At 41.1% G+C, this 23,903-nt stretch overlaps 1 protein-coding gene across 2 annotated transcripts; it reads left to right on the plus strand.

The window, feature by feature from the left end:
- Positions 1-1,504: 1,504 nt before the first annotated feature.
- LOC119908396 lies at positions 1,505-14,268 on the plus strand. 2 transcript variants are annotated; one of them, XR_005445263.1, is made up of 3 exons: positions 1,505-1,635; positions 2,490-3,103; positions 13,089-14,268. XR_005445263.1 is itself a non-coding variant. In XM_038726048.1 (3 exons), the coding sequence occupies exons 1-2, from the start codon at positions 1,558-1,560 to the stop codon at positions 3,051-3,053; spliced, it is 642 nt and encodes a 213-aa protein (XP_038581976.1). In that variant the 5' UTR covers positions 1,505-1,557; the 3' UTR covers positions 3,054-3,084; positions 13,089-14,268. The 2 variants fall into 2 exon arrangements, 1 of the variants encoding a protein (XP_038581976.1); XM_038726048.1 differs by having other exon boundaries at positions 2,490-3,084.
- The last annotated feature ends 9,635 nt before the right edge of the window (positions 14,269-23,903 follow it).

Genomic DNA, 23,903 nt, shown 5'->3' on the forward strand with positions numbered 1-23,903 from the left:
GTGTATCTGGACACTGCATTGGCCTTAATATTTTGTCAAAGCTTTTTAAAATATTGAAACATAGGTTTGAAAATTTGACACATTGAAAACAGCTTTTAAAACACTCATCACGAAAAACTTTACTGTGATTGGTGCAGTAATTGGTACACAACATGGAGGAGAATCTAGTTTAAATGTATTAGTGTAATATTACCAGTAGGCCTGTAATAATCAATTTGGACAAACGGCAATTTCATGCGAGTTGTTTTAAGAAAATTGGCCTGCATTGGTCTCTAATTGGTTAAAGCTACTATCTCTTCAATAATCATACCCATTCATGTAGGAGGAGTTCAACATTTGAAAGTTAACAGTCGCACGTCAAAACATTTTAATGTCCCGCCTAGGGCCACATTGATTTTATGAAAGCTTAACGTGTTTCTACAAAGGGCTCCTGATATGGCTAAATAGCCAGCTAGCTAAACCCACACCTCCTTATTCTCCCTGCTGTCTTCTGTCTCATGTTCTTGCTGCTCACACCGCAAATCTGACTTTTTCTTTTGTAAAGAGATTCTCAGGCGCCCACCGAGCGACCTGTCCACCAGGACCTCTGCCAGTACTCCGTGGCTAAGCTGGCTTTTTGTTTTGAATGATTAGCGGCAGGGTGGGGGGGTTATGGTAGGTTGTATGTGCTCGGAAATCATTTTTCCAGTTTGCACTCATTGACTATTAGGGGCATATGCGAGCAAAATGGTCACACTGTAGAGCCCTGGTGCATATAATATGCTAAATATTTTATACTGAATTGCACGAAAAAGGAATCCAAGTACACACTGTATATCTAGTGCGTACTTCCCACTTTGATGTAATTGAACAGTCATAAAACGATGTGCTGGCATTTAAATCTGCCTTAGATCAATTTCAGCTGCTTTTTTCTTATCGGAGAGGGCTGAAGAATTTAAATATATAACAGGAAAGAAACGATACTACCTGAAAGAATCTTTCAAACATGCAGATAGAAATGTGATATTGCCAAACAGTGCGTGAGAAAATGGTTAATCTTTAAGCCAGACATTTGAGGTAAAAACTGAGAGCAGTGAAAGTTGAGAAGTTTAAGAAAGAGAAATTGATTGAACACAGACAAGACTTGGGTGACATGGGTATCTTTTTGAATGGTTTTTTATTGTAATATTATTAAATTGGCCACATACCCTTTTAAATTAAATATTATAATTAACAAACTATTCTTTGTTAATGACATTTGTTGTTTGTTCAAACCATCTAATGCCTGCTACAGATGGCTCTGTAGTGCTGTAAGTGCTATGTTCTGTTACTGGGTTTGTGTTTGGAACAAGTAAAAAACAGGTGTATTAGTGGCGTGCAAAGTGCAGATACTCCAAGTGAAGTGGCTGAAAACCCAAGATGTTCCCTGCAAAAAAAAAAAAAAACGTGACAAAGACCTGCTTATGAAACAGAAATGTATTAATTACTAACTGTGTGTGTGTGTGTGTGTGTGTGCGCTAGGTGACAAGGGCCTTTTCTTTCACCAAGACCCCGAAGCGTGTGATCCAGAGGGCGTTCATGGCCAACAGTACTCCGGATGAGAAAAGCCAGGGGCTGAGTTGTGAAAACCGCATTAGCAGCAGCGCCACACTGGCTGTAAGTCTTGCTTTATTTATTTGCCTGTCTGGGCTGTACTGATGCTATAGCCACACTAAGTTAAAGTGTGTCTTATTACTTTAAATTATCAATCTGTCTTGGTCAGGACCCTACTAATTCCTATTTCACACATTTAGGTGCTTTTGTAAGAGCATGTCAGTGTTGTTGAATGTAAATGTGTTTGTATATTTTAAAGAATACATTACCCTATTTCTAGTAGGTTAATTCATATGTTACCATTTTAATTGTACCTACTTCTCCACTGTATTTTAGTGTTCACTCTTACTGCACACACAACGGCTTGCCCGCCAATTTCTGTTTCTCTCTCCCTGTATGTGTCTACTCTGTTGACTTTCTTTGTCAATCTTGTGTTTTATGAGGGGGAAAAAAAACCCTAGTGGATATTTTTTAGGTACGTGATAAGAATATTGATGATGATGGTGATCAGCACCAACCAGGTGTGTGGAACAGATGCAAAAAACTGACTTAAACTCTGTGTACACTGAAGGGCAGAAATGTGGATGTGCATTCTTTTCATTAAAATTATTGTAGCTTTATATGCAGCCTACACATGGTTCTGTTTTATAAATCTCAATATTGTAGAAGAATACAGACATGCAAAAGACCTAAAGCTACAAGCTTTCTTTTAAACCTGTTCAACAGTGGAGGCTAGCTCATTGTGTATCTAAAAGAACAGTATTGGACTTGTCCAGGTGCGATTTCAAAGCTCCCAATGTAAATGTCTCTCCTAATCTGCCTGAATTTTGTTTCAGCATTCTCGCACTCTGGTCTTGTTTTTCTTTGAGTTGTAAATCCCTGCTCCATATGTGTCTCCCCTCTGTTATGTACTCTAGATGTCTCGCTCTGCCTCCACGTTCAGTTTGAGTGATTCTCCCAAGAGCAGTGCCGTGGTGCAGCGCTCAAACTCTCTGGACCATCCTCCTGTCAGAACCAGGGTCCCTGTCTGTATACGTATCCCCTGCAGCCCACCCCAAAACTCTGCCCATAGCCCCAGCCCAAACACTGTCCCCGAGCTTAGCCAAACCCTCTGCCCCAACGATTGCCCAGGCACCCCAGAAAGCAAGTCCACCCTTCATGCTCCTTTATCAACCCAACCGGCACAACCTCATTCAGCCCTCTACACTCGCCAACAGTCCACCTCTTCGACCTGTCCCACCTCCGCTTCCATTCCAGCTGTCCGAAACTCCGCTCAGTTCAACTCCAAAAACTACCAGCCGAAATCTAGCGAGCACGTGTCCAGACACCTGCCCTCTGTGTTGTTCCAGCCAAGTTCCTCAGCTCCTCAGCCTGTTAATGTCAAAGGCAGGACCTTTTCTGAGTTATGCAGGGATCCCCTTGTCCACTTGGACCCACGCAAGTCTGTGCTGACCAGTCCTCGCAGGGAGACTCTGCTCTAAACCATCACTAAGCTCAGTCCTGGAGTCAGACGTGAGCAAACATTATTGTGGTCTCTACTATTTTTAATATAAAATTAATCCTTACTACCTGCTGCCCTTTTAACACTGCTGGTGCGTTTCTAGTCCCAAATCAACTCCTTAGAAGCTGAGACCCTAACACCGTGATACATCATAATAATAACCTGCTATACAGCTGAACCCCGAACTGCAATGATTAGATAAGGTTTTAGAAACACATGCGTAGTGTGGGTCTAATGCTTCTCAAGGCAAAGGGCAGAGATTTTAAGGGTTGATTTGGAATAGCTCTGTTCCTACAAATCACCTGGGTAACTGGTGGTGATGGTGATGGTGGTAGTTGTGAATATTCACTAGGTGACTGTTATTAATAGTGGGCTGTATACAAAAGGTGTAATGGAGATGGGTACAACTGGGATATAAGAGTTTGTCCGGGGGGGGGGGGGGGGGTCTCTGCTTTCCCGCAGGAGAAAAACTCATATGGAAGTCAGGCGTTATCCACATTAATGTTGGGCAGATCTATGAAGATAATGTTAAAATGGTTTGTTCTGATTATTCAAGTGTTAACAACTTAGCTAACTAACGTAAGTGTGAATTGATGAATATATCAAGTGAATGGACTGTTTGTGTAGCGCCTTTCTATTCTGACGACCAATCATAGCACTTTACACTACGTGTCACATTCACCCCACTCTACCTCCTAAGCTACAACTAAAGGCTCGCCTTTAATTTAGGATTCTTTGTTCTGTTGTGTCTTTTGGCTACGTTACACAAAAACCACTCACAGGTCCTGGATGTGACACATACCATTTCCCCCACATTTTTGGGACCAGGAATTAGCTCAAATAGACACCATCTATCTTAGACACCTGGTGTCTTGTCTGTGCTTGAAATTTTGTTTGTTGTACAGATGGGCTCCTGAATCTTCCTGCTCCAAGGTGGGAAGCTTGGTAACTGTATCCATTTATTTGGTGTGCTAATGGAAGGACAAGGGTTAGTTAGTCTACAAGTAGTGAGGTGGATGCAGGCTCCTAGTAATTATAATTGTCCTTGCCGCTGGCGCTGCCAAGCAAAAGTAGGCTACTTCTTAAACGATGCATTGATGAATTGTTGAAATAATCTGTAGAAGCTTTGGTCGTTAGCTGCAGCCCTAATCCCTATCAATGAGCAAGAGGTTTTGTCTTGTAATGATGAATATCAATAATGTCATCACTTGAGTCGCAATTAAAGTTCTTTAATTTATCATGTGACAGAAGTAAAGTTGGAGTTGAACCTCCATAATCCTGATATAACAAGGATTTTATTTAACAATCGACATGTTGGAAATTAATTTGGCATCAATAAATTAATAACCAATGCAAGAAAGAGACTGATGCATAGGTCTGGGTATCGTATATTCAATACCGGTTCCTGAACGATACTATTTTATGAAATCTGATTTAACAAGATTACATTACACATTACCTCAATTTAAAAACCTTATTTTTCCAGTTTCTTGACTTTTTTACAGGCTCAAAGACTCATCACCTGAGCCACTGCAGCTCGGATTGATACTTGATGGTGTCCTCATGCTAGGGTCGGCAGGAGCAGAGGCTAGAACCTTAATCTTAAGAGGAAAAACAACCAAAGCTAAACTTTTCCAACCTTTTAGTATAAGCATGCTTTATCAAGAGAACTAATTTAATGCGAGTTAAACTTCATTTTAACCATCTATCGATAGCCATACTTCCAAACAATATCTAACGTTATGTAGGTCCCTGTTTATAAGACTGTCACCGCGCACAGAAGTGTTAACGAGTACACAAGCATGTACCACTACAAGTTAGCTGATTTTCTTTGCTAAGCATTAACCTAACCTGTCGGAGTCCCAGGACTCATGTGGTGGGCATGTGGAAGGAGGCTCTGTGGCAGCACTGGCTCAGTCTTGCACTCAGACTTACGTTGATTCCGTGCAGTGTCAAGTGCTCCATCGTTATTTGTCGTGTTGGAAATCTAGCCACACTTCTGATCTTTTCCACATCTTTTACATTTATGGGTATTGTAACGCACACACAACTGCCTCAAGTGTGAGCTACATCTGTTTCACTGCACAAATGAACCGGTCTACTCCTCGGTATGAGCCTGGCATCGGTTGTCTTTGGGCACAGGATGTCTTCACAGTGTAATTGGGTGGTGATCATTGGTGCAGTGGAAAGCGGGGTTTACGTCTCACCTCTGGTACCACCTTGTCATTTAAAGGCTCAGTGTGTAATATATCTGAGGATTTATTGAAAGAAATGCAGTATAAGATCCATAACTATGTTTTCAGTGGTGTATAAAGACCTTACGTAATGAACCGTTGTTTTCATTACCTTAGAATGAGACACTTCTATCTACATAACTGGGGTCCCCCTTACATGGAGGTCTCTATGTTGCACCGCCATGTTTTTTACAGTAGCTGAAACGGCGCTACAGAGCGCATTTTGTCACCACGTCGTTATTCAGTTATTCCGGCAGTGTAGACGCCTGTCACTACGTTCAATGCGTACGAAGAAGAGGAAGTAATAATACATTCTCTGCGGAGTCATCTGGTTTATTAGAAGTTAGTAGAGAAGTGAAATTCAAACAAATGGAGGAGTACACAGGGCTTAAAGTTATCTGGCGCTGTGCCGGAATTCCGGCGTGGGGCGTTTTCATATTCAACAATATATAATTATGTCTGTGGAAAGTATTCTTGCGTATTTTTTTTAACAGTCGCGTGATATATTTGTGAAGCGCCAGTCCTCCGCACAATCTCTGTGGGTGGATGCACAAAAGAAGGGGACTGGCACTTCCTGACTACATGGACACTCATTGGTTATTGTAGGCCATGGACAGGGCATCGAATTTTCTATTGGGACAATTAAGGTGTCACTCAAAAGGTCAAGGTGTACTGGCTTTTTTTGTTTACATGCTAACTGTAATCAAACGATGTAACAGCAGTCTGTGTGTCTTTATTCATATAAAAATGCGGTTTGACCTATTATTATATAATATTTACTGGATTGGATCGTCTGGACCTTTGCCAACATAACAAGGCCAGTTTTGTTGGAATGTAATCCATCGATAGACTACAGCGTCTCTGGTAAGTGGCATCAATTTTGATTATTAGTGGTGCTTAAAGTGCGTTACCAGTAAGTTACTTCTACATTTTACTCTTCGGCGTAGTGGGACTTTTCTTGGGTACCGTGTCCTCTCCATATCAGGTTCTCTGGGCACTATGTGACGCTCACCTGTTCCCGTTCTCGTCGGCCTCCTAATCTCTCGGTAGAAAGAAGCTCGGGTGCCTTTCGTGCATGAATGATTATCGATGAGTAGCATTAACTAATTAGAAACTGACCACCATGTAGATAATTTTTGTTAAACAAATTTAATGGAGGGGGAAAAACCCACACAAATGAAACTGCTGTCCAACTGGAACTAATATTATACTAATGGTGAGAGAGAGAGAATTTTATATAGTTGGCTATCTGAAATGATAATGAATACACTAACATTAGCCCTAATGAACAAGGCAACATGTAAATGGGGAGTACCAGCAGGGCTGGGCAATAAAACAATAATTATCTCAATATAATTTCCCTCAATAACCAAATAACAAATGTTTAATAAATGTTTAATATAAGTCATTTGAATCATAGACAAATCAGCACTTATTTTTCTATTTAGATGTTTATTTTGTTGAGGAAAAGGAAAAATTTACTCACGCATATTTGTCGAAAAAAGATTGTAAATTGTTTTGAATGTTCTGAGCTTAGATTTGTGAAGTGTCCAATGTTTGACATCAAGTGGTACAATTCAACTCAGGAGCAAATATCAGCCATTAAACTTGAAGAAATAATAATTTGACATTTATTGTGATAACTATCGATATCCAATAACATGAAATGTTTTATTGTGATAACATTTCTGGCCATATCGCCCAACCCTTTTCCAACTTGATTTTAGGTGGTGGCAGAAAACCTTTACCAGAATGCAGGAAATGAATTGTTTAATGCTCAGTTTTTTCAGGGGCAGGACCCCAAGATTTAATATTTCTTCAAAACGGTGTACAATTATTTTCTTGTCTTGTTCTTTTGAACCAGTATCATAATTCCTCATGTCTCATGAGCTCAGTGTATCGTCACACCCCCAATCTGAGTCACTACGTCCCCTTCAGTTTTCAACACAGAGTTATGCTCTTGCCCCTTACCTTTCATTTCGTTGTAACCCCCACATGCATTTCAGGCACAGAAAATATTCTTGCTTTAAGTCCTGAGTACACGTATTATTTAGCACGAGCCGAAAGTGTGCGGATCTTCTTCGTCAAAGAAGCGAAAACGCAATAAAGCCAGACGAGGTTAGGACAGATGCAGACAGATGACGGCAGAAATCAAGGATATAACGTTAATTGTTGTGTATTTTCCCAGATGGAAGGCTCTGATGCGGGACAAATGTTTTCAAAGCAGCGCTGAAGTTGCCCTTTTTCTGCTGGACAGGTTAATTAAGTTAGTCCACCTTTAGCAACGCAAATAAAAACGGTTGTTTGATAGCTTTAGCTAGAAGATGGGGATGATCACTGAGAGAAGTGACGCGTTTCCCTCGTCAGTGGTGTAAAATATACAGTTGGATTAACTTCATATCTGTTCTCCAGCGCTGTGTTTTGACTTTGTTACGTGGACAAAAATTTGTCAGTTACGTTTGCAAGACAAACAGCTGATGAATATTATTGGTGGGGATGCAACAATTGCAGATTTTGTTGGTACGATTATAGTCTGAGGAAAAAACATTTATTTCTGCTAATGACATTACGATAACTGTGTGCCTATCAAGCGACCAATAAGGCTTATACTTTCAGAATTTGCATTGAAAAAGTGTTTGTAGGCTATTGCTTCGCTACCGTAGCCACAAATGTGTAATTTGATAATTAACAGGGTAAATGACTTGCAGACTGTTTAGCTAATGAACATAGTGGAGAGGAGCCTTGATCCTCACCTGACAATGCCTTTGTAAACTGGTATGTTGGTGCAGATGAGCCAAACCTCCCAAGATGTAACAAAATGTATGTGATGATATTATGGTGAGTGAGCAATTTGTTGCAATTCGCAACCCTCGCCACTAGATGTCACTAAAACTTGCACACTTAACCTTTAACTCTGAGAGGACAGTAACACCAGTTGGTCTGGCAGGTATATGTGGGCATGAAGGGGAGCCACTAGTAGGTAGGGATTTGGCATGTGGTTTTGGGCTTTGCAGGAATTTAGGTCTGCAAGAAGTCTAAGTATTGGGTAAAACCTGTACAAAAAGTGTGCTTGGAGTAGTTTAAGTTTAAGAGATTATTGTAAGTGCCTCAAAAGAAACATCCTATTTCATCATTGTTTCGCTGGAAGCCTTTTGGTTTTTAAATACTTAAATATATTCTTTTTTTTTAAACCTGCAGAGGAAAAGCAGAGCTGTACAGTTTAGCAGGGACGCCTAAATTGTGTGTCTTGCCTGCCAACATAAAAGGAGCAGATGTCTGTAAACTCACTATTTTAACTATCTGGTTAGTTAATCTATAACATTTTTGAAAGAAGACACAAACTGCAATATACTCCTTAGTGGCCCGGGGAGAAAGTCACCACATTCCTGTCAAAAAATTATGCAGTTGTTTTGGATTTCTTTATTTGTTATGTCTACATAACAGAGTATTTATTATGTTTGATGCAGAATACATGAGCTTTATCAACTTCTTCCTTTCTTCATGTAATAAAACCTCAGTTTGAGAATGTTTAACACATTATAGTTCACTGGTCTGTTTCTTGCCTTCCAGCTGTACATCGTACTCATGTTTCGTGGCATCTATTGATAGTTGGTCCCAGCATGTTGCTGCAAGTCACAAAATAGTCCAGAATTTCCACTTAAGACTGCTTTATTGCCAAAGTGGGTGGGTGGGTGTGTGTGTGTGTGTGTGTGTGGGTGTGTGTGGTTTGTTTCTGACTGTAGTGTGGTCCATTGAACTAAGGCATTAACACTCGTTTTGCAACTTAATTAGAACTCTCAGATCTCTCCATTATCTTGTGAACTGCACTGGGGAGACGGAACATACCACTCTAAGAGGGGGGCGGAAAGTACCACTTGAAGATAGGGGGTGGAAGGTTCCATGCATTGCTGGCCTTTTTAACATTAATGTAGGACTATTAACCTTGTACAGAAGGTGGGGATTCCAAAGGTGTTCTCATGGGCCAGGCGCTCACAAATGGTGCCTGGTGGTGGTTGGTGTGCACAACATCTCCTTGATGTTAGAAGCAGCCTAACTTAAGTGCTCTCCTGCTGATACTGCTGTAATGATGCCGTATCTGGCCAACACTGGGCAGAGTGGCTGAATGAAGACTACTTACCTTACTTCTCACATGGCATTTTCACGCTGCTGTCATAGACTGAAGCTGGTGCCACTCCTTCAGGTTTGATTTACAGCCCAGTAAGCAGGTAAAAGGCTCGGGTGCGAGTGCTGTCATCAGCCCCTCTTAATTTGTTCACTGGCAGTATATCTCTAGATCAAGGACGAACTGTGTGTTTGAGTGAATGTCAAAGACATTTCCATGCACACTCTGCCGAAATGCTTGTAGAAAGAACTCTGTGTGTGAGAGTGAGTGTGTTTTGCAAAGGTCGCCTGTCTCGATTACTTCAGTGCCACAGCTTGGCTTAAAGGCAGAGAGGCGCTGGTAACAGCGTTTGTTTCTGTGCACTAAGTAGGTGTGTTTGTTTATCCTACAATAATCCTGTTTGTTATTCTGCTGTTCACATGCTTTTTGAATAAAAGTGTCTGATGTATTCACCCTACCCTGTTTAAGTTGTTCGGTAACTGAACATAAGTAACCAATTGTAAAGAAAATAGGGGGTTGAAACCCCCTTTTCCTGTGTAGATGTGTTGAAGGTATATCTGTACAACAAGAAACTATGGGTCCTCTTTTACAATCTAAGTGCACAGCGCAGTTTGGGCGTGTCTAACTCCAATTTTGCTAGTTTAAATGTGGAAGAAATGGTCAGTGTGCGAGGCACATGGTTCAAAATGTACCTCTGTGAATTAGTCATGGGTGTGTATTGTGTGTAACATGCTAGACACCAAGTGTCTCCCATTCCCTTTAAAAGCCAGGTGCGCTTCTACCTTGATGCATTATATAGTTGACTGATTGAATGGCAGACTCACAGCAGAGAGGGGATGTGGACAGAAGTGTGGACGTGATGTAAAAACCGTGTCTGATCATGAAGCCCAAAGTTACTCTGCAGCTCTGTGGTTTATCAATGAAGTGTCGGAACTGCAGTCTGTTAACAGGCAGACGCAGTGTCCTCTATGAAACATCTGGATCCTCACTGCGCTGTGTTGTTATAAACTATGATGAACAGGTCATTGGTTACATCTCTCCCCTACACTGGTTTCTTTATTTTGTGTTTCATCGCTGTATTTATTTATTTATTTTTACAATTTACTTTCATGATTAGAGAGGCTGCTGTCAGTCATTTTAAATGTTTCCATGTGTGCAGTAAAGTAAAAACAAACAGAACTGTAGTTATAAACTTGACAGGACAGCAGAGGAAACAGTATTCAACTTTTAGGTCTGAAATAATTTAGACTCTCTGATGGAGCTCAGGATTGATCCAGACCACAGCTGATTTACTCCAAACACTTTCACTGTGTGAACCTGGACTGTGTGTGAGACCGTTTGGATGTGTAGAAGAACACAGAACATGAATTAATATTAGACACTGACCGATCCTGTTACCGTGTCATTACATTTAAATAATCAATGAAGTTATGCTTCTTTGCCTCGTACGGAAATGCGCACAGCTTCTGTCTTACCATCGCAGTAATGCACCCCTAAAATAACAGAAAACAGTGAAATACTGCACATGGAACTTTAGACCAGTTTTTTGGGGGTCAATGGCGCAATGCCCGACCACACCTTATTTAAGACCAACATTCAGACAGAGACCTGTGACGTCACAGGGATAAAAGGAAAGCTAAACGCGCCTCATAACACTCGCCAAGCGGCAACTCAGACACGCCCTCAGAAAAAGCGGTGGAAAAGCAGTGAGCTGCAGCACACAGCTCTCCTCTCCCTTCCAAACACTAGCTCCCCTCCAGGCAGTCAGTGGACATGAAGTTGTTCCTGTGATGTAGAGACAGAGCTCAGTTAAAACTTTATGGATGAAAGATACTTTTGTTACAGGCCGTCAGGTCCTGGCGGCCGCTTTCCGTATGTGCACACAGCTGATATGTTAACTTCATACTACTTTGACCAATGCAAACCATTTCAAGATACAATCACCACAGCGGGTACAATAAGCGCCTCTGTCAGACCACCCAGTGTAAGCAAAATTGACACGACTCACCTATGAAGCCTCATAGTAATCCACCAATCGATTGTATTCCAACAAAAATGGTCTTGTTACGTTGTCAAAGGTCCAGACGATCAATCCAGTAAAATATTTAGTCCAAAACACATTATTCCATCAAAAAATCCCCAGGACTGCTGCCGCTTCGTTTCATATTTGCCGGCAGACGTGGCTCGTATGTCATTATAACCGTAATAACTCTTTTTGAATGTAAACAACTACGATAGCTTGTATTCAAATTAGCTGCTGAACTCTGACCTTTCGTGTGACACCAAATCTGACCAAATAAGAGCTCACATGTCCCTTTCACAGCCTTCAATAGTCAACGAGAGCCCGCGCTGCAAGGAAGGGCCAGCCCTTATTATTTCATGGGTAGGCCGAGCCAGTTGCAATTGTGCCAATGACCAGCACTTCGTGTAGCCAATGAAATTCTGAAAATAACGATATCCAGCTTTAAATAGGAAGTTCATGAACTACCAGCAAAAAAATACATCTGTGTCGAGCTACCGGCTGATACGGAGCGATGCAGCAGCAGCCGCCTGCCGCCAAGGGGCGGTGCTGTTTTAGAAAAAATACGCTAAGATATACACTCAGAAAAACCTGTGTAAAATAGTTATTTTTCATGGTATTGGAATGAAATTTAACAGGAATTTTACAGGAATGTTAAGAGGTTAACTAGAAACTGCACAACTCCCACCAAAGATCATGTAGAGACAAGATGTATCACTCTATAGCTAAACGAAGCCTTCAAACACACAGGGTGAAAAGAGGAGCTGCAGCAATGTGCAGTATGAAACCATGTAAACCTGTTCTGGTACAACCCCTAGTAACCCATAGTTGATAATGGTTATTTGCAAACAATAAAGTAAAGTATGATTATTAATATTTTTCTAATATTGTGTGGCCCTGCTAATTGAGTACTAACTCTCATCTGACAACTTACATCTTGCAGGGTTTTAAAAGTGCACATTGAAAAGGAGTTGGGATACTGAGTAGAGAAGCACGCTTGCTTTCTTGTTCCAAAAAGTAATACCATGTCCTTCTGCTAACTACTTGGGTGTCGTTCAAGGTTATTTAAAGGATCTTTTAGTTTATTAAAACTACTAACTATTATTATAACTTTCAGTTATTCTAACATTGTACTAACCAAATTAAAAACATAAATGCTGAGATCTGGAAACGAAGCAACATTGCTCCAACAAAGTCTGGTGGGAACACATACAGTCAGTCAGGTTCAGCCAGATGATCTAAAGCACTTTATTGGGAGGTAAAACAAAAAATAATGAATAGTGTAATACCACCAAAATCACATGAAATTCTTGACAGTCAAAATCAGTAATTACCATATTATAATGCTGAAAGTCGCCCTCCCTTATGTTCCAGAAATTATTATTTCTGACTGCTCATGTTTCTCGCCCCACTGGACTGGATAGTGACGGCATAGTGTTCCTGGATCTCGGCAATTAACTTGGAGAGACCAGTGGTTTTTTTTGTTTGTTTGTTTATCACTGACATGGAGAATAGCCAAAAACATTTAAACCAGAGTGATCTTTTAACAACAAAAGTGGGTATTAATGCACTATCTTAGGTTTTTCTATCCCCGTCCTCTTTCACATTTTTTTCTTGTTCGTTCTTTTCTATTTACAGGCACACCATTCCCCCTCCATGGTCAGCCTGCATTCCGCGTTTGAGAGGAAGTACCACACATTCAGTCGTTCGACCACCCATCTCTTCTGAGACGCCGCTGCTTGGAAGCACCAGCAGGGGTCGGCCCATCTTTTCACCTCCTTTGTCTTGACTGCTGCTAACGGCAAGATCTGACTGGACAAGTGTATGTGTATAATGTTGAAGCTACCTAGAAGCAAACTAACTATTGTGTACATGCTGGGGCTCTGCACAGACCTTCCAAATACAGAAGAAATGGCGTTAGCCGTATTTTGAAAAATGCACTGAAGCTATGAACATACTTCAATAGGATTTGTTGCAGTGTCAGCATTGTCCAGCTACTGATACAGGGGCCCAAGTAAAATGTGTCTGTGTTGCTGAGAAAGAAAAATGTAATACCATTCTTGATGTCACAAGGCAGTTTGGTGCGTCTTGCCAAACAAGTACAATACTTCTATTAAGACTAGGAGCTAACTGGAATGGTACTGCACCGTGCTAGGGGCTACAGCTATGTGATTACCCCAGGTCCAGGTAAGGTTTGCCTTACCCTTAAAAATGAAGGATGCTCTGCAATTGTTAATGGGTTCTTGCCATGATTGCATTTTGTTAATGTACTTTACCAGACACTTGTTACATTTTGTGTTTATACATTGCCTGTTCACCTTCCTAGTTGGCATTTTTCAGTGAAGGGTTAACACTAACTAATAAACATTATGTCTGTCCCTCTGGTTTAAATGGACACTCCGTGCTGTCCCCAATGTCCCTGGATGCTCGTTTTATTTCACAGAGTATAATATCATGTAATTTGAGGTATTTCTGTTTAACATATGCAGTTTGCCAAGTTCTTTGTGTGTATTATTTATGTACTAAGTTACACAGTTGACCTCTCTTGCCCTTTACTGTGTTGTGACTTTTTTAGTTAACATGCTTGGTGAGAAACCCATTCTAATAACTGACGTTGTTTTATTGTAGGGGGTAGACCTAATTTTACCTGATATAATAATATTATAATTAACCCACGTTCTAAATGCAAACTTATGATAGCTTCCGGCTTTTATAAAGCTTCTATTTTAATGTTTATGGTATTCGAGAAGAATAAAAGCACGCTTCTTCCCTGTTGGTCCGCCTTTTAAAATATATTTTTACTGTGTCCATATATCTGTGTATATGTTTAAGAAGGGATGTTGCATCAGTGTACATATTTATTCTTGATGAATACATTTTATACCCGTTTTCTTTTTTCTCTTGCAATTCTTCTCTTGTTTTTTCTACTTTTGTCTGTTTCTTTAATGTCGTTTTCATTGACCTTCAATTGACTCCTGTTTCATCTATGTATTAAATGCACTTAAACATCTACCTGAAGATGTAAGCTTTTTTACTCCCGTTTGTCTCTCATCACCACATCATTTAAAAATTTTTTTTATGTAATTTAACCAATTCATCAGTGTTGTTCAGATTGAACAATTCCACTCTTTTGTAGGGGGTGCTGACAAAATATGCCAAGTTATTTGTGTAAAATAAATAATCTTTCCTCAACTAAAAACATGCTGAAAGGTTAATTCTGTTATTAAAAGAAAAAAAAAGTTTGTAAAAGCTGATCTTAATTCTGCCACAATGGCCCTCACTTAATAGATAATTAAGCTGCTTAAGTGGGGTTTGAAATATTTGATTTGCCAAATATTCTTGGAGCTTCCACTTCAGTTTGGGATCTTTGAAGGCCTGTTTTGGATTTGCATACTACTTTGAAGCAAGCTCATGATTTTTGCTTAGTACTGGTCTGTGCTTCTTGCTCATTTGATGTAGGCGTTGGTTTAGAAGTTTTTGGATCCCCTTAGACAAGAAGTGCACTTTCCTAGTTTCCCTTTACTTCATAAATCAGAGCTGCTGTTTTAAATTCACATTTGAACCAACAGAGTCGGTTGGGTCTGAAGAAAGTAAATATAGTTCAGAAATACTGACAAATGGGCCAAACTGGGTAACCAGCAGGTATTTTTGAGGTTAGCTTTTGACTGTGATAAGATGGAAAAAGTGCTTCTATAATCTTGTAGCAATGTGTCCAGAGAGCCGCAGAAAGGTACCATGGTGATTCTCTATTGTGATCCAACATTCATCTGCAGAATAAAATCTTTAGCTTGCCACAGTCAGGTAGGTCAGAATAATTTACAGACCAGGGGCCTCAATTATAAAATGGTGCACAGGATCCATACATGCATACTAAAAGTGTGTACGTGCACATAAAAACCGAAAATGCTGTACACCAAAAAAAGATGTGATGGTTGGTGATGAGACAGTGGATAACTCCTCACCTTTGGTGTGAGAGACCCGGGTTCAAATCCACCGTGAGACACCAATGTGTCCCTGAGGAAGACATTTAACCCCTAGTTGCTCCAGAGGCGTGCGATGTGTATGTATAGCAATTGTAAGTCGCTTTGGATAAAAGCGTCGGCTAAATGAATAAATGTAATGCAGCGAGTTTAACAGAATTCTATTATTACCCAAAGGGCCTTTAGGCAGAAAGGTAAACATTAAACATTGTTCTGTCAAATGCACTGCTCTAGGGAATCTAAATCTGCATATTAGCCTGTCCTCATGGGCCAGGAAATCTTCGTGGTCCCTGAACGCTTGTTCCCCCTAATCCTTCCATTCGTGTTGTCTTCCTCAGTGCCAGCGTTATCTATCATGCAGCATTACGCACAAGAGTCACTGTAGGATTTTTATGTTTACTGATTACTTCACACCATGCCAAAATGATCACGTCAATCAGTGGTATCCACCACCCTGGGATATCATTTAAAGATGGAGATGTCTGATTTGTTACGATTGGCCTGCATTATGATTAGGAGTAATAATGAGGATATGGAGTGTAAAGCTCTCACCGGCTTTATTTCCAGACTTACTAATTTACACAATCCATGTGTGTAAGTGGTGAAGGTGTGTTGGGTTAATTGGGGTGGGAGGCTGTGTGTGTGTGGTTTCTCTAGTGTGCTCAGTCCACCTGACAGCACGGTCGTGTTCATTGCAGCAGTTTAACACAAAAATGTTTTGAAAACTAAAAGCATTCTGGGTTATATCTTCACAATGTTACGAAGATATTATTAAAAACTTGTTTTTTTCTTTATTGTCTTCTCTTACACGTGTTTTTGTTTTGTGTTTTCAGATCATACTTCACAATAAAAGCCCATAATCTGTTAAAAGTGTTTAACAGAGGGAGGAGCATTTTGTCAAAAGGTAACTCGATAAAATTGCTTACATACCTCCCCCCTCCAAAAAGAAACATTGTCGTTTCCAAACAGTAACAGTAAAAAAATGCAATAAAGAAACATGTAAACATCAGTAGCCACGTGCCAACAGAACAAAAAAACTTTTCAGCAGTAAACAACATTATGCATATCCCCTCACATAGTGGCAAAAGATCGCCAGTATGATAAGTGAGTCCAACACAACCAGAACCTTGTAGGGACCCTTCCAGTGGAGAGCAAGTTGATTATGCAACCATACCAGATCCCCATTACATATGGCTGTTGGCAGACTGCCGCATCACAGTACAGTTTTTGTCTCGTGGGCAGTGGCCCCACACGGCCTTGTGCCACTGAAAGCGATCTCCAGACTCACCACGAGAGAGGCTACAAAGTCAACATGAGAAATAGCTAAATCCGAACACACTATTTGAGATGGCACCAAAACATCCACCGAGACCCTGGCTTCCCTTCCATGAGTCAAATAGAAAGGGGTGTAGTTGATGCAGGCATGAACAAATGTGACCGATAGGGACACGTTTCAGATAATCATCCAATTCAAGTATTCAACAATCCCATCTGATCTGGGATTATGTAGTGTATCCATCTAGCTCTTTTTCCTGTGGGATTCTTGTCAATAGACATGCTGCCGATGCACAGCTGAGGCTTTTGATCTGTTGTAATGGCGAATGCAGCTGATCCAATGTAGTGTCTGAACTGGCGTATGTCCCACACCACAGCCCATAGGTCTTTATTAAACGTGGACCAGCACCTTTCAGTTTGAGTGACTGACTGACTCGGATACACAACCACACACTCCGGTCCATCCCTGTCATGAGCCAACATGGCCACCAATGCATCCATGAAGGATGCTGTGGGCCAGGGCAGATAAGAGCACCCTTTTCAGAAACTCAAAGGCAGCATCACATTCAGTTGTCCTTTGGAAAGGTGTGTCTTTACATCTTAGACAGTGCAGGGGAGCTGCAAGTTGGCAAAGTCTAAAGCAGGAGACTGAGAGCTACCTTACTTGATAAACTCCAAATAAAATCTGCTTGGTTTTCCTTTAAATAATGAATATTATGCATTTAAGAGGGCTATATCTACAGAGACCACTGGTATGGGCTCCTGCCTGTCGTGAAGGCCGTGCTTGTCGTGCTCTTATTTGGTTTTCCCGAACACCAGGACTTTGTCTACTATGGCAGCTACCCCACTGAAGCCTTTGTTTGTCTCATCCACTCGAAATTTATTTTGGGCTGAGCTGATTCCAAATGGCAGAACTTGATTAAGTTCAGGTACAAACTAGCTCTCAGTCCCAAGAGGGGCGGGGCTTGAATGTTGGCAATGTAGAACTGTAACACTATTTAGCTGCTGTTTGTATTTGCCTTCCATTGTGAAAACACCTTTTACCCTTGGCCTCTCTTCCATTTGTGGTGAGCCTGTGTGTGGCTGGCTGTATGGCCATGTTTCCAAACAATGTGTGGAATATGTTCTCTGGGATGATGTTTTTGACATCTTTTATGTTGTGTGGACCACCACACCTGCTGCTAAGTTAATTACTTGAGTGTAGTGAGTAACTTTGTGAGGAACTCAAGAAATAAAAAACAAAAAAACAATGGGTCTTTTATTTGATGTGGATGTGATTGGAATTATTAACGGACTTTGCAGGTACACTTGTATTTATTTGTGATGAAATGACACGCCATCATCTCCTGATTAGATAACCTGCCACATTTACACCAGGACAATATTCCCAGTGTGTATTCATCAGTGTGATTGCAATATTAAATATTAAATTGTGATTTGACAACCAAATCAAATTAGGAGATAATGCTGTGATGTTTCATAATTTATTGCCTATTAAATATAGTTTTGTTGAAGTGTGTTCACTTCTTCACTTTTACCTGAGGAAGATCATCTGATGTTGAAACATTGCATCAGTCACATCCACATGAAATGAGGGAGTTTGTCTTTTTGTGTGTGCATAAACTGGTCTGTCTTCATCAGTGAACCAATGAACAGCATGACTAGTTAAATGCAGACTACTGATACGCTGTCATCGAAAGAGTAAAAGTGGTTATTTAAAAGACCAAGGAGCTACTGCTCCTACGTGCTTTTATGCATTCCCAACAACTTCTGGGCATGACCCTGATGAGATGGCAGATGGTGCCTTAGGGATCTCCTCCCAGACTTGGATCAGGGCATTCATGAGCTACTTGGCAGCATCGGATGTACCGATACATAAGGTCCCAGAGGTTCTCAATTGGGTTCAAGTCTGGGGAACATGAGGGCCAGTCAATGACATCACTGCATTTGTTATCCAGGATCTCAAGAGGCATTGTCCTGCACCAAGAGGAACCCAGGGCCCTCAAGCACAAGGTCTGATGGATTTCATCCTAGTACCTTGCCTAGCGTGTTAATGTCTGTCAGACATTCATTTATTTGATGCTTTAATCCAAAGCGATATACCACTATACATGTCAGAGGTCACACGCCTCTGGAGCAACTAGGGGTTAAGTGTCTTGCCCAGGGACACAATGGTGGATGGGTCACAGTGGGGAATTGACTCTCATACCAAAGGCATGCGGGATGATGTTGCAGGCAGCATAACATTCACCACGGCATCTAACCTGCGAACTTTGGTGTTCTCGGGCGAATGCCAATCGAGTTGCGGGCTGTCAGGCCCTCATGCTAGTGTTGTAGTACTCGAGACCGGTCTTGGTCTTAAGACCACATTTAGATGGTCTTGGTCTTGTCTCAGAATCGACCGCCTTTGTACTCGGTCTTGTCTCGGTATCAGACATTGAGGACTCGGGATTTTATTTCAAGACCATAACTTTGGGAATATCAATAAATTGCTCTTGCATTGTCTGATTTATTTGTTAACATCCTAACTTTGATTGGAAGTAAACTTATTGCTTCAAATGCAACCAATAACCCTAATTAACGTCTGTCCCCCCTCCCTGCGATGCGGTGTTTTAATGGGAAAGTGATCTTTCAGATCACTTTGAGAAGTACCTATGATCTCGTTCCACATTTATATTATTATTATAGCGTGCCATGCAATGCAGGGAACTGGTCTTAGTCTTGACTCGTCTCCCCTCCCTCGGTCTTGGTCTCGACTGCTCTCAGCCCCTGAAAGTCTTGATCTTGTCTCGGCCTCGATAAACTCCGGTCTTGGTCTTGACTTGGTCTCGGTTTGGGCGGTCTTGACTACGAAGCTACCTCATGCTACCCTCATTCTGTTTCTGACAGTTTGATCAGAAACATGCACATTAGTAGCCCGCTGGGATCATTTTGTAGGGCTCTGGCAGTGCTCTTCTTGTTCCTGATATCGGTCCTGGTGCTACGTTGATGCCCTTCTCCTGGTATCTCGTCTATGCTCTTCAGACTGTGCTGGGAGACACAGTACCCCTTCTTGTTACAGTGCGTAGGGATCTGCCATGTTGGAGGAGATGGACTACCTGTGCAACCTAAATGGGCTGCAGGTGCCGCCTCATACAGCAAGGTCAATAGCAAAATGCAAAACTACAGAACAATAGGATAAGGAGGATAAGGAGAGAGCAATTGTCTGTGGCCACCACCTGCAAAACCATTTCCTTTTTGGAGGTTGTCTTGCTGTTGCTTCTCCAATCACCTGTTGTCACTTTTAATTTGCACCAAAGCAACTGACACTGATTCACAATTTCTAATGCTTCTTAACTAGACACATTGATTTCCCAGAGGTTTAATTGAGTTGATGTTACTGCGATGATTAAGTATCCTCCTATTTTTTTGAGCAGTTTATATCTTGTAGGGAGAAAAAGTATTGGTGTACTGATCTATATGTTAAATGATTCAAGTCTTCTGACCTGATGAACGTCCAATATTCACTCCTGTTCTGGCTGTCTCCACCAACTCCTGAGAAACATATTGGCTCTTGAGTAGCTAAAATTTTTCTTCATGTCCACCAGTAGTTGCTAACTTCATCTGTCTGCTGCTTGGTGCAGGGCAGGTAGCGTACAATGTGTTTATCAAACATTTTTATTTGAAAATGGCTTTCTGTTGCATCTGGCAGGGATGGGACGTTCGATACTCACGTATTGATGCTGTGTCGAGATCCCGAAGCTCGGCAGATATTAGTATATTTATTGATAGGCTTATGAGAGACCGCGATTTAGGACAGATATAGTAACATATTTATAGCGATAGCTAGGATAATTTAGTGACAGAGTGAGATAGTGATAGAGACAGATATAGCACTAGATAGGTGTGTAGATAGATAAATAAGAGTGTAGATGGATGCAAGATGGAGAATCCACATAAGAGATCCCGGTCATCCATTTAAATGGATGGGTGTAGTTACTTGCCATTACATAACACCAGAGGCAAAGATGGCAACTGTGGTTGAAGTCACCAGGTTCCACCAGTCCCACACAGCCCAGCATATAATGGGTGTGAAAAGTGTGCTCATAACTGAGTGGGGTTAACCGCAAAGATTCAACGCCTTGTGACCGATATGCAGCAAACATGGTCTGAAGTGGCCAGCTCCTGAACCTACGCCATATTCCATATTTTGCCCACACCCTGAAGCCGGCCATTGATCAAACACCAATGCTTCCTGAAATCCGCAACAAGGCAAGGAAAGTAGCTGGATTATTCCGATCTAACTGCAAAGTCAAAGACAAACTTGTGGAAATGCAGGGATTGATGGGCAGACCAACACTGAAACTCACACAAGATGTGGAGACTAGGTGGAACAGCACATTTGACATGCTGCAATGCCTGTATGAGCAATGTGAGCCAGTAGGTGCTGCACTTGCCAACCTGAAAAATGACACCTTTCCTCTAAAGCCGCATTCAGACCAAAGGCGAATTTAATCCTCGCAACGCTTTCCTCAGGGGTTTGATCGCTGGACAACTCCCCATTACTACAGCTGTATGAACCCAAAGTAAACATTTTGCTGTGATTTAATTGCAGTAAGGAGGAAATTGCGGCTCTCCGCATCTTTGCATTTGCTTTGTATGTAAACGCACCACCCCCAATGCTCACTTTGCTTTTGGTCTGAAAGCACCATAACAAAGCCTGGAATACAAGGTGATTACCAAATGCTTAACACTGCTCCAACCTTTCAAGCTAGCAACAACAGAAATGTCAGAGAAACCAAGATTGTCGGTGTCCAAGTTGATACCACTTTACACGAAAAATACTGCATGCCAGCAACAAGTGTTACATGTGAACGAATTTTTTCCAAAGCTGCGGTCATATGTAAAAAAGCTGCGGTCATATGTAAAAAAGCCCCAAAACAGCCAAACAACTAATATTTCTGAATACAAACCTTGAAATTAATGTGAGAACATTGCTGTTCATCTTTTAATTATAATTCCTGAAATAACCCAAACACAACACTGTCTTTTTTTTTTTAACACACTGTTAATTGCAATCGCAATTTGTCCTCTGATGATCTGAAAGCGTTTGTTGTTTTATGGTGAGTCATGTATTGGGTCCATGGGTCATGTATTGAATTGGAATTTGGAAATGCTTATCAGTCATAGTTTCACTGACACCAATATCAAGATGTAACAATATCAAAAGTGACCAGTAGGTGTCACTGCAGATATGGGTGTCAATTGTTTCAAAGCCTCCACACAAATCCGGGACAGCTGCTTAACGTTTCAGTGTTTCAGTAAAACCTCGTTTTGCCCATCACTGGCATCAGGAAAAGAGGTTGATGAGAGTGCTGAAACAATATGGGGAACTGCACACTTGGGTGATATTTCTCTTTGGGGTTGTCAACAAGCTACAAGCTAGCCCTTTCACATACATGTAGTCATTTAATCCACTGCTAATATAGAAATATTCATTATAGACGCATTCTCATCTCAGTGCGTCATTGCCCACGTTTTTGGACAGCGTGACAATTAAGTCCACTTCAGCGTCCGTATGAAACGCCACTGTTTGCTACGTCGCAGCAACACAAAAGAGTCGACATGCCTAAAATCAGTGACTTAGGTTTAGGCACTAACATTTCTGATGGTTATAGTGTCAACACCTTTAACACTGTATAGTGTGTAGCTAGCACTTCCGGCCCAGAGTGTCTCATAGAGACGCACCCAAAGTGTCTCCCAGCGTCAAAAAAGTACGCTTTGTCACTTTTTTTGAAAGCGTCTGTGTTAGACGCCCTGAGAGGAGAACAGGCTCTTAGATCGTTCAAGTGGTAGTGGCAATACCAACATTTAAAAATACTCCAGCAACGTAGCATAACATTGACATACTCAAGCAAAGCATTTCAATTAAAATGTTATTTATAGCGACAAATCAAAACAGAAGTTATCTCAGGGCACTTTTCATATAGAGGTCTAGACCATACTCATTATCATATTACAGTGTACAAGTGCTTCAGTTAATATACTTACTTTCCTCTACTGGTCACAAATTATGGATATGTGCAGAAAATTCTGTCAGTCACAGTTTTAATTTTAGCTCATAACTGGGTCTCATGATGTGTCTAAATAAATAGGTTAAAGGAAGACTGCAGTATGGGTGAGGCCTTGATAGTTGTTACTATTCATGAAGAAATCATTTTCTTTCTCAAGTTCGACACATCTGAATGGATTCAATAGAAGCACAGTTATAATGGAAAATGTGCTAAATACTTGTACGTGTCCTGCACAGTCAGACCATTAGTGTGTGTCCCCTTGCCTTTAGCGTAACTATAATCACATTAGCTACCCCAGAGTCGTCTGACTTCCTTACACTGAGTCAAGGTGTGTTTTGAATGATGAGTCTTTAAATGTAGCCACATTAATATTTATTTCACGACAGTAGGCTGGGAAGAGAGGTGCTCCTGTTTTGTCCCCTTCACATGCAACCTCTTCAAAGTATTAGAAGATAATCTGTGTCTTGTGGATAAAGCGTGGGACGTGATGTAGAGTGCCATGCACGCCCCAGGCAAGGCAAGACTGGGGAATAGCCACAATGAAAGGGCATCTCTTCATTGAGGACACTCACTCTTTTCATATTTGCCTTTCCCTTCACTTCAAAGTGCCTCAGACTGGCTGTTTAGGGGTGAAACGAAAAGGGAGAATGGCTAAAAGGAGGATGTAGGGGGTTGGAGCTGTAGTGGTAGGAGTCTACTAACTCCAAGGTACCATTATGAAGGACACAGTCCAAAAACATGCAACCCAGGTCAAGACAATTAATACACAGCACAATCACACTACATAGTGTAACTGAGAAAGATGTATTGATGCAAATACTCTGCACTGTGCATGAATATGAAAGTACATTTCCTCTCTACAAACGGATTACACAGAGGAGACACAACTAGAATGAGAGAGCGGTTTGACATTGAAAATACCTGTGTGGAAAATGTGTGGAGACTGGACCCATCTCATGTAAATGAGGTCTCTACTGTGAGAGAAGTTTTTATTTTCAGTGAAAGTTTCTCTTATTTAACTTTAAGCAACTCTGGGGGTATTGTTTGCAGTGTGGACCTACCATTTTCTTTTTTGTAAACTGATTTTAATGCATGTCGTGGTTTTTTTAATAGACTTGTGTTTGTTTTAATGTCGAGTTAAGACG

Source organism: Micropterus salmoides, unplaced genomic scaffold (genome assembly GCF_014851395.1).
Source record: "Micropterus salmoides isolate LMB-PRFRI ecotype aquatic unplaced genomic scaffold, ASM1485139v1 Ms_hic_scaffold_1786, whole genome shotgun sequence".
Lineage (NCBI taxonomy): Eukaryota > Metazoa > Chordata > Actinopteri > Centrarchiformes > Centrarchidae > Micropterus > Micropterus salmoides.

Excerpts from the sequence above, each read along its gene's own strand:
- LOC119908396 (XM_038726048.1), top strand. The coding sequence starts at position 1,558 with ATGGCCAACAGTACTCCGGATGAGAAAAGCCAGGGGCTGAGTTGTGAA. Across the intron at positions 1,636-2,489 it reads GCAGCAGCGCCACACTGGCT|ATGTCTCGCTCTGCCTCCAC; the intron begins GTAAGTCTTGCT and ends TATGTACTCTAG.